Here is an 11,287-nt window from a genome sequence, read left to right as displayed (position 1 = left end):
GACAGTGGAGAGGAAAAACTCCCTTTGAACAGGAAGAAACCTCCAGCAGAACCAGGCTCAGTGTGAGCGGCCATCTGCTGAGGCCGACTGGGGTTAAAAAAAAAAAAAATCCATTTCCCTTTGACTTTCTCCTTAGTTCTGTTACACATGAGTAAATAAGAATTAAATATAGTTTGGATGATCTATCAGTAATTTAATTTATTAGAGAAATAATGCAGCTTTGACTTAAAAATTCTTTCCATTGCTACATTTTTATTTTTAATAAAATTTGGAATTTAAAAAAAATGAGTTTTGGTCACTTTGTTGCAGGGACATCCTTTGAAAATTAAATGTAAGAATTGATTTTATTTTTAATTTCAGTTCCGTTAAAAATGTCTTGGAGAAGAAAATGTAAACACTGGATTTTTTTCTTTTATTTTATTTGTAAGTCAAAATAAACAGTTTAAAAAAAAAAAAAAAAAGAATAATTACCTTCAATGTGGGCTCAGGCTGGATTCCGGTAAATAACACCAGTGATGATTTCTATCAAATCTGCTTGATATGGCTGTTCTGTGCAAACAGAAGCTTCTCCAACAGAAAAGGTTTAGATGACTGCTTTTCATGTTGTCTTTTATTGTAGCGGTTCCTACCACAGTCTGTTATCTAACAGTTTCACTTGAGACACAATAACAGCTATAATGGTTCTTCACACCAAAGTATAGCAGGTAAACAATGGCTTCATGGACACCAGGATGAAAAGTGTAGAGGTAGAATATAAAGGCTCCATCAGAATTTAAAGTGGTTTCCTTTCATATTGGTTCAAATGGACTCATGTCTAACATAGACGTAAGTCGACAAAAGGACAAAAATAGTCTAACTTTAAATCTTTGAAAGAAAGATACTGATGCCAACCCCTATTAACAAAAACATGTTTTATTGCTCAGCCATTGGTCATCATGTCTGATTTTAGAAACATGATGATGTGGAGTAAGGATTAATCATTGTTACTTCCTCTGAAGCTGGAGTACTTTCAAGGGATTCTGGTCAATATTAAGACAAAACACAGGTGGACATGTATCCGAGTTTTCTGTTAAAATGTTTCTTTTTATTTTAGTGTTTCTGTTCATGCTAAGCTAACAGTATGATCTGGCTGTTGCAGCTGTTAGCTGATAATGTTGACACATGGGAAGAATTTTACACCAGTTCAGTTCAATTTAGTTTATTCATTTAGCGCTCATTCACGACACGTCATCACAAGGCACTTCATAGGGGGGATAACTCAGATTGGTTAAAGTTTCTATCAAGGAAAACCAGCTGATTGTATCGACTCATTGACTTTCTAGATCAGCTCCTCCTGGATAAGCTCAGAACAATTTTTAATTTTACAATTTGCATAAAAGAGAAAAAGCATTTGGTTGTGGTTTATTTAAAGACAGAAGCATCATGTTACTAAGACATGGTCTTAGTATCATCTTGTTACATCATAGAAAATGGCTTCCAAAGATGGTAAAACAAAAAACTGTACAGAGATCAGTTCCAAGCATTTGCATTCCAAGCTCTACAGCACAGACTGATCACCCGGTTCTATAAACAGGATGCAGGAAAACAAGGCAGGGTTTTTACTTTCTGGACCTGGATTATCCACACCTGGTTGATACCTTATGACACAGTGTGCTATCTATAATGCTTTGAATGCATTTCCTTTTATTTGCATGTATAAACATGTTATTAGTGGCATTTGGTGTGCTGATCATAGACCTTTAAGACTTTTAATATTCCCTAAAATATAAACTAGGTAATAAATATTAGAAAAACTGTTCAGGCTTTCCTCTTATTTTATTTTGAAATTCTGGAATTCAGAAGTCATAAAATAATACATAAATCAATACATAAAAACTATTTCTCAAAGAGCATCAATTTTGCATTTGAGATTGTTAATGTCAGAAAATGTATGTGAATAATTCATCGCTGTTACCAAATTAACTGTTTGTTCAACATCCAAACAAAAAAATCACCTGGTGGGGGGTCCTGGCCACTCCTGGACATCCCCTACTGTAGCTCCACCTCTGTTGTTTAATTATGTTCAGTTCATTTCAACCTTTTTTAATGCATTTTAAGTAAAACTGTTGGATAACTGACTGTTACTGAGTTTATTAATGATCCTAATCATTCGTTTTACTGTAATTCATTTTAGTATTAAACATACATGCTTAATGTTTCTAAATAGTAACCATATAAACACTTTAACCCTGACCTGGGTAAGAACAGAGCAACTCAAATCTACAGGAATCATTCATTCACAAACCTTTTGTTATAATTCCATGCAGAAAATGAAATATGGTTTTAATAATAAACCACTGCAGTTGGGCTGCCATTTTGTTTGTTTTTTATAGTGGCAGATATACATTTGTTCATATTACAGTGGTTCAGAACAAGCATGTTTGGATCCAATAATCCAAATCCTTGAAGTTCTATCCAGTTTATTTGAATTTGCTCTATTCCAGAACAGTCGGTATGAATGCCAAATTTGGAGAAAAAAAAAAATCGTATTTCTTTTGTTTTAAGATCAAATAAAAAGCTTCCTATCCCGATGGATATAGAGCTAATTAGTGAACAATGCATCCAGAAAAACAACAGGCAGTTGAAAAACTGTTTTTGAACCTAGGTGAAATATAGATTCATATATTTATCATTTATTTTTATTTATTGTTACCTTAAGTATATTCTAAAGTATTCAATTCATTGTTAAAATAATCTCTAGATTAATCAAATATCAAAATGATCAATCAGTGCAGCCCTAGACTGAGCAGAAGAATTAGGATAGACCAAAACATCCACCGGTTGATTTTTTTTTACCGATATTAGCGTTGTTAATTGTTGTTGTATCAGTGTCTGCCATAACACCCATGCATTGGCCCTCTATTTTCTATCATTCATGTGTGGTATGCTACTCAATGATTTTATTGTTTTTTTAGTTGAGACTTGTGTAACATTCACTATCATTGGGTCACTTTATTATTTAAAGGAAAAGTCCGGTCAGCAAGGAATAATCAATGGATTATTATTTATACCTAAAACTAATATGTTCGCTGTGATTTAATGAATTTAGCGTTAATCAGTAAAAAAATAACAATATTAAGAGCGGCCATTTTTGTCCAAATATAGTAATCCCTCCCTCCTGCCATCTTCCAGCAGTGACGTCACGGTGTGGTAAGCCTAGCGCCATTCTCCCCGCTTTACAAGCTAAATCAATGGGAACTACTAGACACATCTGCAATCAACAACAATTATTGAAGATTTCCAGAGAACTTCAGCTTCGTCGTTGGATTTTCCAACTTGAAGAGGGAGGATTTGCCATCGAACTTCTGGCCAGAGAAAAAACACGTAATATGTAGCCAACATTTGGAAGAAGAATGTTTTCAAGATGACTTGGATAATAGCGCGTTGTGACAAACACCAGATACAGCACTGGGACTTGATCAACAGCCGATACCGCACCGTGACGTCACAAACCAGTAGGTGGCAGTAGTGTTCTTTGACTAACATGGATGCCTCCAATAAAGCACATTCAAATGAAAATTACTCTTAATTTAAAACACTTATCATTTATTGAACAGTATGTAATAATTTAATATTTAAAGTAATTTCAGAAGATTGAATTCTGAATATGAGGAGAAAGTAATATTGGCCTGAAAAATCAGCAGCACATATAGAGTATCGTATGTTTCATGTTTTTTTAAAGACCTGCATCTCTTCCTTTAAATGTGCTATTTTGGACTGATTTGTAAAAAAAAAAACTCTGACCTTTGTGTGCTGCTAGATTGCTACGATTTTGTGCTTTAGACAGAAGTCTGAATAAGGTTGAGCTTCAGTGGTTACGTCGAGCTGAAAACAGCACATACCCTCCCACTGATCCACCTGACCTCTGCCTTTATTCCCAGCAAAAAAAAAGCTCCTGTCGGAGTCTTTTCATGTCACCCTTTCAAAGACTCAAAGAACTCCCAACTTTATTTTATGCATGCGGCCTTTATTTGCATAAACATTTGCATTCTAACGTATCCCGCTCATTCCCTCCTCCCATACTACCAGGAGGACCGCTGGTTTTTCAAACAGCTTCTGTCATCACGGAGTGTCCGTTCACACTGCAGCGCAGCAGGACAAACACACACACAGCCGCTTTCATTTCAAACAGCCTTCCCCGCGATAAGAAATATGCCAAACAACGTGATCTGTGCCTGAATAGGCCACTTCAGCCCAACATCCAAGAGTCACATGGGATCATGCTCAGATCAAAGCTGGGCTGATGCCCCTCAGAGGGCCGGGGCCACAATAGGACAATAATTAATGGAGATCCGGCCCTCCTTACATCTCCTCTCTCTCTATTTCGCACACATACAAAAAAGAGCAGCTCTGTTTTGATGTTTGTCTTGACAATACAGCAGCTCCTGCGAATCCTGACATGCCTCCTTCCTGCCACAATAAGTAAGCAAGTCATTTCCATCCATGTGAATGCAGTAAACACGGAGCCTCGCTCTCAGCCTATTGGTAATCGGGGGGGCAAAGGGGAGCTGTCAGAACCAGCAACAATGCATAGGCCAAGGGGAGGGGAGGAAAAAAAGGCTTCACATTTCCAGTAGTGCTGTTTAATGAGGCGGCGTATAAGAATATGCTTCGGTCGTATCAGTTCAGCCACTTTTATCCATTCATCAACACTAAGGCTCATTGACTTCATTTATTATGTAATTAACATGCAGAACAAGCTCTTTTTTTTCATTTTTGGCTTTAATTAATGCTCCTGTTTTGTTCCCTTGATGGGGCTCCTCATTTTGTGGCCATTTTTATGACTGTTTTGAAAAAGGTAATGAGGGGATTTATGACTAAATTTGGTTTTAATGGGAAAAAAATGAAGTTTGAAAGTGTTTTTTTGGACGGTCATTCATTGTTTTCTGTCAAGGTTTAGAGGGGTTCTCAAAGTGGGGGTCGGGACCCCTTAGGGGGTCAAGAGACGCCGTGTTGCGGGCAGTAGCAGGCTGGTTATCATTAGGATCAGAGGCAGGCCAGGTTTATAGCATATTTCACAGGCAAGGCAATCCAAAGTGCTGCGCATGAATAATAAAAAAAGAAAATTTTTATTGCAGTGGCAAACATGTAACATAAAATAAATAGAGAATACATGTGAATCATTAAAAAAATATTAATATATAAAAAAAGAAAGGTTATAAAAAAGGGTTGGAAATGAAAGCTGGACTGAGGTCGACACAGATAGACCCAAACATGAGCCAGCCCATATTTTGGCCAATAAAAGTGTTTTTTCTTCGCGTATCAGCTTCAACCAATGCGTGCGTGAATTCTGATCCAATCATGGATTCAGCCGCTACTGTACGCATTGAGATCACATGGCGGACATGCACTGCTCTGGTTGTTTTCTATTACGTTACTGCCTTGATTTTCTCATGGTAGTTTTTGAGTTTTTGTTAACATATTGTTGGCTTCAGAAATAGTCCCCAAAAATTTGGCAGTAAATATCAGGGATTGGTTAATTTATTAATAATCGGTACAAACATCAGCCTTTAAAAAGATCTATCTATGATGTGTTCCTTGAGTTAAATGGAAGTATATTACATGACATATTTTAATGTACCATGCAATAAATTATGAACTACAAAATGTATTTAAAAGTGAATAGAATTACTTTACATGTCTTTACCAAGAGCCATTTGAGCCAATTGTCCGATTCTGATTTCTTGTCTGACTAATCGGTGCATCTCTAGAACAAGATGTTCAGCTTGTTGCATCACTGACCTTATTTCTGAGTTAATGGCAACAGGTTGTCTGTTTCAGGCAACAGTTTGAAATCCCAATCTCAAATAATCAGGGATAAATAAAAACAAATCAAAGGATTTAGGAGAAAACCCAAGAAAATAAAGAAATATGATCATAAAGATTCATACATGCATGTCTTAATTTTAGTTAGTAAACCAGAACAGCAGCACATAACAACAAATACAACAATAATTATTAATAGAGTAAAAGTTATTATTTTCACTTTAAATATCCTGATTATTATGTAAAGAATTCAAATAAAATATGCTCCGGTCGTTTCATTAAATTGGTTGAATTCGTGTTAAAATGATCAGAAAGCAGCTGGTGAGACAACAGCAACTGGGACAAACAAAGCAAAGTAACCAGAGGCAAATCCATTCTGTTTTATAGGTATGCAGGTGGAGGATGCATATCATTGTGACCACCTTCAACATGCCCTCTAAATCTGAATCAGTTCTTTAACGCCAAAAACGCATTTCCTGCACCTCAAACGTCTCCAGACCACATTGCGATGAGGTGATAGAGCCATGACAGAGCTCCAGCTACGCTGAAACCTTCAGCATCACCTCAACTCCTTCCTCCATGCCAGCCACAGGTCCGTCCTTTAACCTGGACCGTCCACCCAACAGATAGCAGCACATTAACACCACAGCTGTTGGTTTAGGTGATGATGGGATTTAGTCTTCTGCTTGGCTTGTAAACATCAACTTTAAGGACAACATCTTTATTTATTTGGTCATAATGTTTTGCCTCAGATTCCACATCAGAGCAATCTGAGGCAATCTGCACATCTGAACATTCAAACCTCTATGAAGCCATAAAACCAAGAAACGAGGGACAGGTTTAGGAGTGAGAGCTGAACACATCAATGACTTTGGGTTGTTTGTGCGTAAAAACGCACCGATCGCTTTGGATGAACCCCCCTATTTTTCTGAGTGGGGTGCTTCTAACCCAGCAGGCACCGCTCTCCGTAGGAGGAAGAAGTGTTTATGTGTGTTCAGACAGAAACAGAGGCTGCTTTGTACCTCTTCAGCGTCAAGGGCCTCCTCGCTGTCCGTGGGCTCCGGAGCTTTCACGAACCACCACTGGATCTCCAAATACACGGATGTAGTTCTGCTCTGGAAGGCGCACGCCATTTCTATGTTCTGGCCCTCTTTAACGGTCATGTTGGAGGGCAGGTCCGTAAAGCGACCTGTGAACCGGGGGGAAAAAAAGGGAAGGGAATGAGAAGGAGGAGGAGGAAGGCGTTATGATGGGAAGGGGTGGTGCTGGTGGTGAGGGGGTGTTAATAAGTGAGCTCCTGAGCCAAACGGAGGTAGATTCCCACCTCTTTCCGCTCACAGATACCAGACTTTAACAGGAATGAGACAGCCTGGTTTAATTATGCACAGCCTTGGTGGCTCCAGCAGGCTTTTCTCTTTATCTTTTATATAAATGAAATGAAATAAGTCCCATTAAAACACCTCATTTTACATTCATTTCATTTTCAAAGTCTTCATGTATGAACATGTTTTTGTTTTGTTTCGGACAGCGCAGATTGCGCTTCTTTAAGCTGTTTTCAAAGTGGGGAATCTCAGCAGGATGATGCAGACCAGAGGGAGGGGGAGCTTTCAGCACCGCGGACAGCTCCACGCAGCCACACTCAGCGGCGCAGCGAGCCAGCAGGGCAGCTTCTGGATGCTTTTTAATTTTCTTTTCCTTTACATTAAGTTATTTTTTCCTTACAAAGCACCCTGTTTCACTGAAAACAGTATGAAAAGGGTCCGATTCTCCTGAACGAGAAAGAAATGAGAGACTTATATAAAAAAAAAGAAGAAGCACCAGTTGCTTATGCTTTTTTTTTTGTTTGTTTGTTATTTTTTTAAGACGCAACCTTCCTTATTTCTCTTCCCCTCCTTCCTTTGCGCATTAGGATCCACTTAATACGAGCCGCTTCCACCGCAGCCTCCTTTTGCGCTGCGCACTTTTAATACAGGGCAGCCCAGAAAAGAGAAAAGGAAAAAAAAAAAAGCCCGACACGATCTGCGCCTTACCTTCAAGGGAGAATCCCAACTGAACACAGAATCCCGCAAGGAAAACAAATCCAACAGTATCATGAGAGGTCCACATCGTTTCAGCTGGAAAGAGGTTCGGTTCTTCACATCAGAGGTTTAATAAAGAGAGAGGGAGGAAAAAAAGAAAAGCACAGCAGCAGCACTCCAGAGGAATCAAACAGTCGCTGGCTGAGCGTGTCTGAACGCAGCTTTCCGCAGGTTGAACATGTTGAGAAACTCCTGCTTCCTCCCCGCTTTAACTTTGGCTTCCTGCGTCCTCGGTCTGCGGCCGGCGGCTGCCTTGTGCCTGGCTGCGCTCAGTGTGTGGAGGAACCCGGCTGCGGTCTTCTTCTTCTTCTGCGCTACCGGAGAGACGTCAGTCTGAGAGGATCACATCCACACACACACACACACACACACACACACCCCACCTCAGAGAATCTGCTCCGCATCCGGCCCCGTTCCCACACACTGACCGTTTGGACTCACCGAGGAGGGAATTAAGGAGCAGACAGATATACAGACAGGGGGGGATTTTATTTTGAAATTTCTCCAACTGTTGTTCCCTGATTATTCCTCCCTCTTTAGACCAATTTACACGCAAAGGCTGATGGATGATTAAGAAAATGTCAAAAGATGCCTTTTGCTTGTGCAGAAAACTCATAATTTTAGATTTTAATTTAAAAATATGAGGAGAGCAAATCTATAAAAGCCAACTTCCAGTGAAATATGGGGTGAGATTACTGCCAACAAAAACATATGCTTAGGTGAATGTTTGGTCATTAATATTGTTCATACTTCTATAGGCGCATAAATACAACGGAGTATTAAGCCCAGGCTAGAGATTGCTTTTTTCTATTTCAGGAATAAAGTCATAACATTACGAGAATAAAATCAACATTACGAGAATAAAGTCATAAAATTACGAGAATAAAGTCGCAAAATTACAAGAATAAACCGTAACATTAAGAGAATAAAGTCATAAAATTGCGAGAATATAGTTATAACATTACCAGAATAAAGTCTTAAATTAACGAGAATAAAATCAACATTATGAGAATAAAGTCATAAAATTAGGAGAATAAAGTTGCAAAATTACGAGAATAAAGTCGTTACATTATGAGAATAAAGTGATAATATTACAAGAATAAAGTCATAAAGTAACTAGAATAAAGTCACAAATTTAAAAAGTCACAAAGTCACAAAGAATAAAGTTGTACCTTTTGACAACTCTTAGAAAAAGCACTTTCTCCCCTACTATTATGAATGTCGTGCATCATGTCGATGCTGAGCATCATGTGAAGTTAGACTTTGGCATCAGTTTGACAAATAAGGAAATATTTTAGCAGCAGCATCAACATGGGCAGGATGTCAAAGTGGACTCAGGTTGCTGATTGGTGGAGCTGGTTGGCCGTCATCTGCTGGTCAGAGCCTGAAGCTTTCTTTCTGTAACAGGTTGTAGTATGATGACTTCATTCTTGTAATAATACAACTCTGTCATAACTAAAATATCATGCTTTCCTAAAAGAACTTAAATGATTATAAGTCTCAACCAAACTGATGGTTGAGTATTCCCAAAAATTTAATTAAAAACAATATGTCTGTTGCCCTGCTCATGTTTTTTTTATTTATTCAATAACTTTGAAGCAAAAAGGGTTTTTAAAATTAAAATGTTGTGTGTTTTGTCAACATATAGTTTTAAATACAAATGTGATTAAGTATTAACAGCCCTTATATTAACTTGATTAAAATATACAATCAAGTCTAGTTGATAGGCACGTTGATGTCATTGTCAATTGGCAAAAACAACTCTCAGTCAGATTGCAATTTAATTTCCGTCTAGCTGAATCCAATATAAATGGGAAGAATGGCTGGTTAAAATGTCACAGTTTTAAACCATTTGACCGTTAATTCTGATTACTTGTATTGAATTAAAAAACAACAAACTAAATCAAAGTCAAATGGTATCAGATGTCATCCTAAATTCTGAAATTAAACTCCCCAGGGGAATTAGAATCTCCACTGGCTGGTGAAGCTCAGCATTCGGGAAAGCACTGTTGCTTAAACTCTGTCTTTTCGGTTCCAGTGGGTGAATCAGTGTGGTTTGAGAACATTTATGTAGGAAAACATGACCCAAATCATGTTCTGTTAAACCAAGGAAAAAAAGCAGGGCGTTCTAGTACTATCAGAACTACAACAAACAGCGGATCTGCTGTTTCTATCTTTTTATCTCTGCTCTTGCCCCTTTAATTGCCCCTTGAGAATGTTTTATCAACATTTTCAGTAACAATGTCACCACAACTGTATGTGTGATGTAAAAAATAATGAATCTACTGATTATAGCAACACTTCAAAGAGTCAGAGTATCTTACCAACATCTCTCTTTATTATTTCTTTTCAAGGGACAACAATGGAGATATGATGATTTAAACAAACATACAGCTTGTATAACAGTGTAAATATGCTGCCCCCTCAAAACAATTCAGCACACTACCATTAATGAGTGAACTGGTGTCAACATAAGCCATCATTATTCTCCATTATAACCTTAACTCAGCTTCAGCTTTAAAAATGCTGCTGGTATTCTCTTCCACTCCCTGGGTAGAGGATGGTGGTCAGAGACTACAGCTGGTGAAGATTCTCAGTCATCCAGGTCGTAGTCATTCCAAAAAAGGGTAAAAAACAATCCACTGGACTTTGTTTCCAAGTTTGAAGACGTTTCGCTTCCCATCCCGAAAGCATTTTCAATTCAATATGTAAGGAAAAGCGTTGAGTAAGAGGTTTTATACAGTAGCCCAACAAAGTCTTGTTTTGACTCAGACAATATGCAGATTAAATTGGAAGAATGGCTCCACCCCTTTGTTTGGCTTCTTTTGTTAGCCTGCAATGCCCCATACCTGTCTATGTCTCCGAAAGGGAAACGCTGGGCCGGCTGAATAGGTGAGGTCTTCTATTACCCTGTAAAAGGGTGTGGGGTTGCAATGATGAGTGGGAACTCTATCACTGTATTGTAGATTTGTGAAAGCTGAAATCTGACTCCACCCCCTCTGTTTACGGCTGGTTTTTCTTTCTTAACATAGATGGCATCCTTCGCGTCCCTCTTAAACCACCTATTTTCTTTATCCAAAATGTGAACATCCTTGTCCTCAAAAGAATGTCCTTTGTCCATAAGGTGTAGTTTTACAGCAGAGTCTTGGCCTGAGGAGGATCAGAAACGATGTTGTAGAAATGTTGTTCTCTACCTTCTATCTTTGTATGTCTCACAGATGATAAGTTGGGTTGACATCTGAAGACAGGCTTGACCAGGTAAGCGCCTTTGCCTTCAGTTTAATTAGCAAGGCAGTGGTTGTCTTAGAGCTCTGTCTATGCTCCAGTTTTTAAGGTGTTGAAGCAGGCTATTTGCCTTATATAGACTTGGTGCATGGCTGTACACTGTCTCAGGAACGAAGCTT

At 38.4% G+C, this 11,287-nt stretch overlaps 1 protein-coding gene across 1 annotated transcript in view; it reads right to left on the bottom strand.

Moving 5' to 3' along the window:
* Positions 1-8,249, bottom strand: part of vstm2a (V-set and transmembrane domain containing 2A) — a 97,503-nt gene extending 89,254 nt beyond the window's left edge. The window contains exons 1-2 of the mRNA XM_015401097.1: positions 7,836-8,249; positions 6,828-6,994 (exon numbers count right to left, since the gene is read on the bottom strand). Of these exons, the coding sequence (XP_015256583.1) occupies positions 6,828-6,994; positions 7,836-7,911 (243 nt within the window). The 5' untranslated portion in view covers positions 7,912-8,249. The remainder of the gene's footprint in view (positions 1-6,827; positions 6,995-7,835) is intronic.
* Between the last annotated feature and the right edge of the window lie 3,038 nt (positions 8,250-11,287).

This window comes from Cyprinodon variegatus, unplaced genomic scaffold (assembly GCF_000732505.1).
Source record: "Cyprinodon variegatus isolate N-32 unplaced genomic scaffold, C_variegatus-1.0 Scaffold1183, whole genome shotgun sequence".
NCBI lineage: Eukaryota > Metazoa > Chordata > Actinopteri > Cyprinodontiformes > Cyprinodontidae > Cyprinodon > Cyprinodon variegatus.
This window is presented reverse-complemented; position numbering and strand designations above follow the sequence as displayed.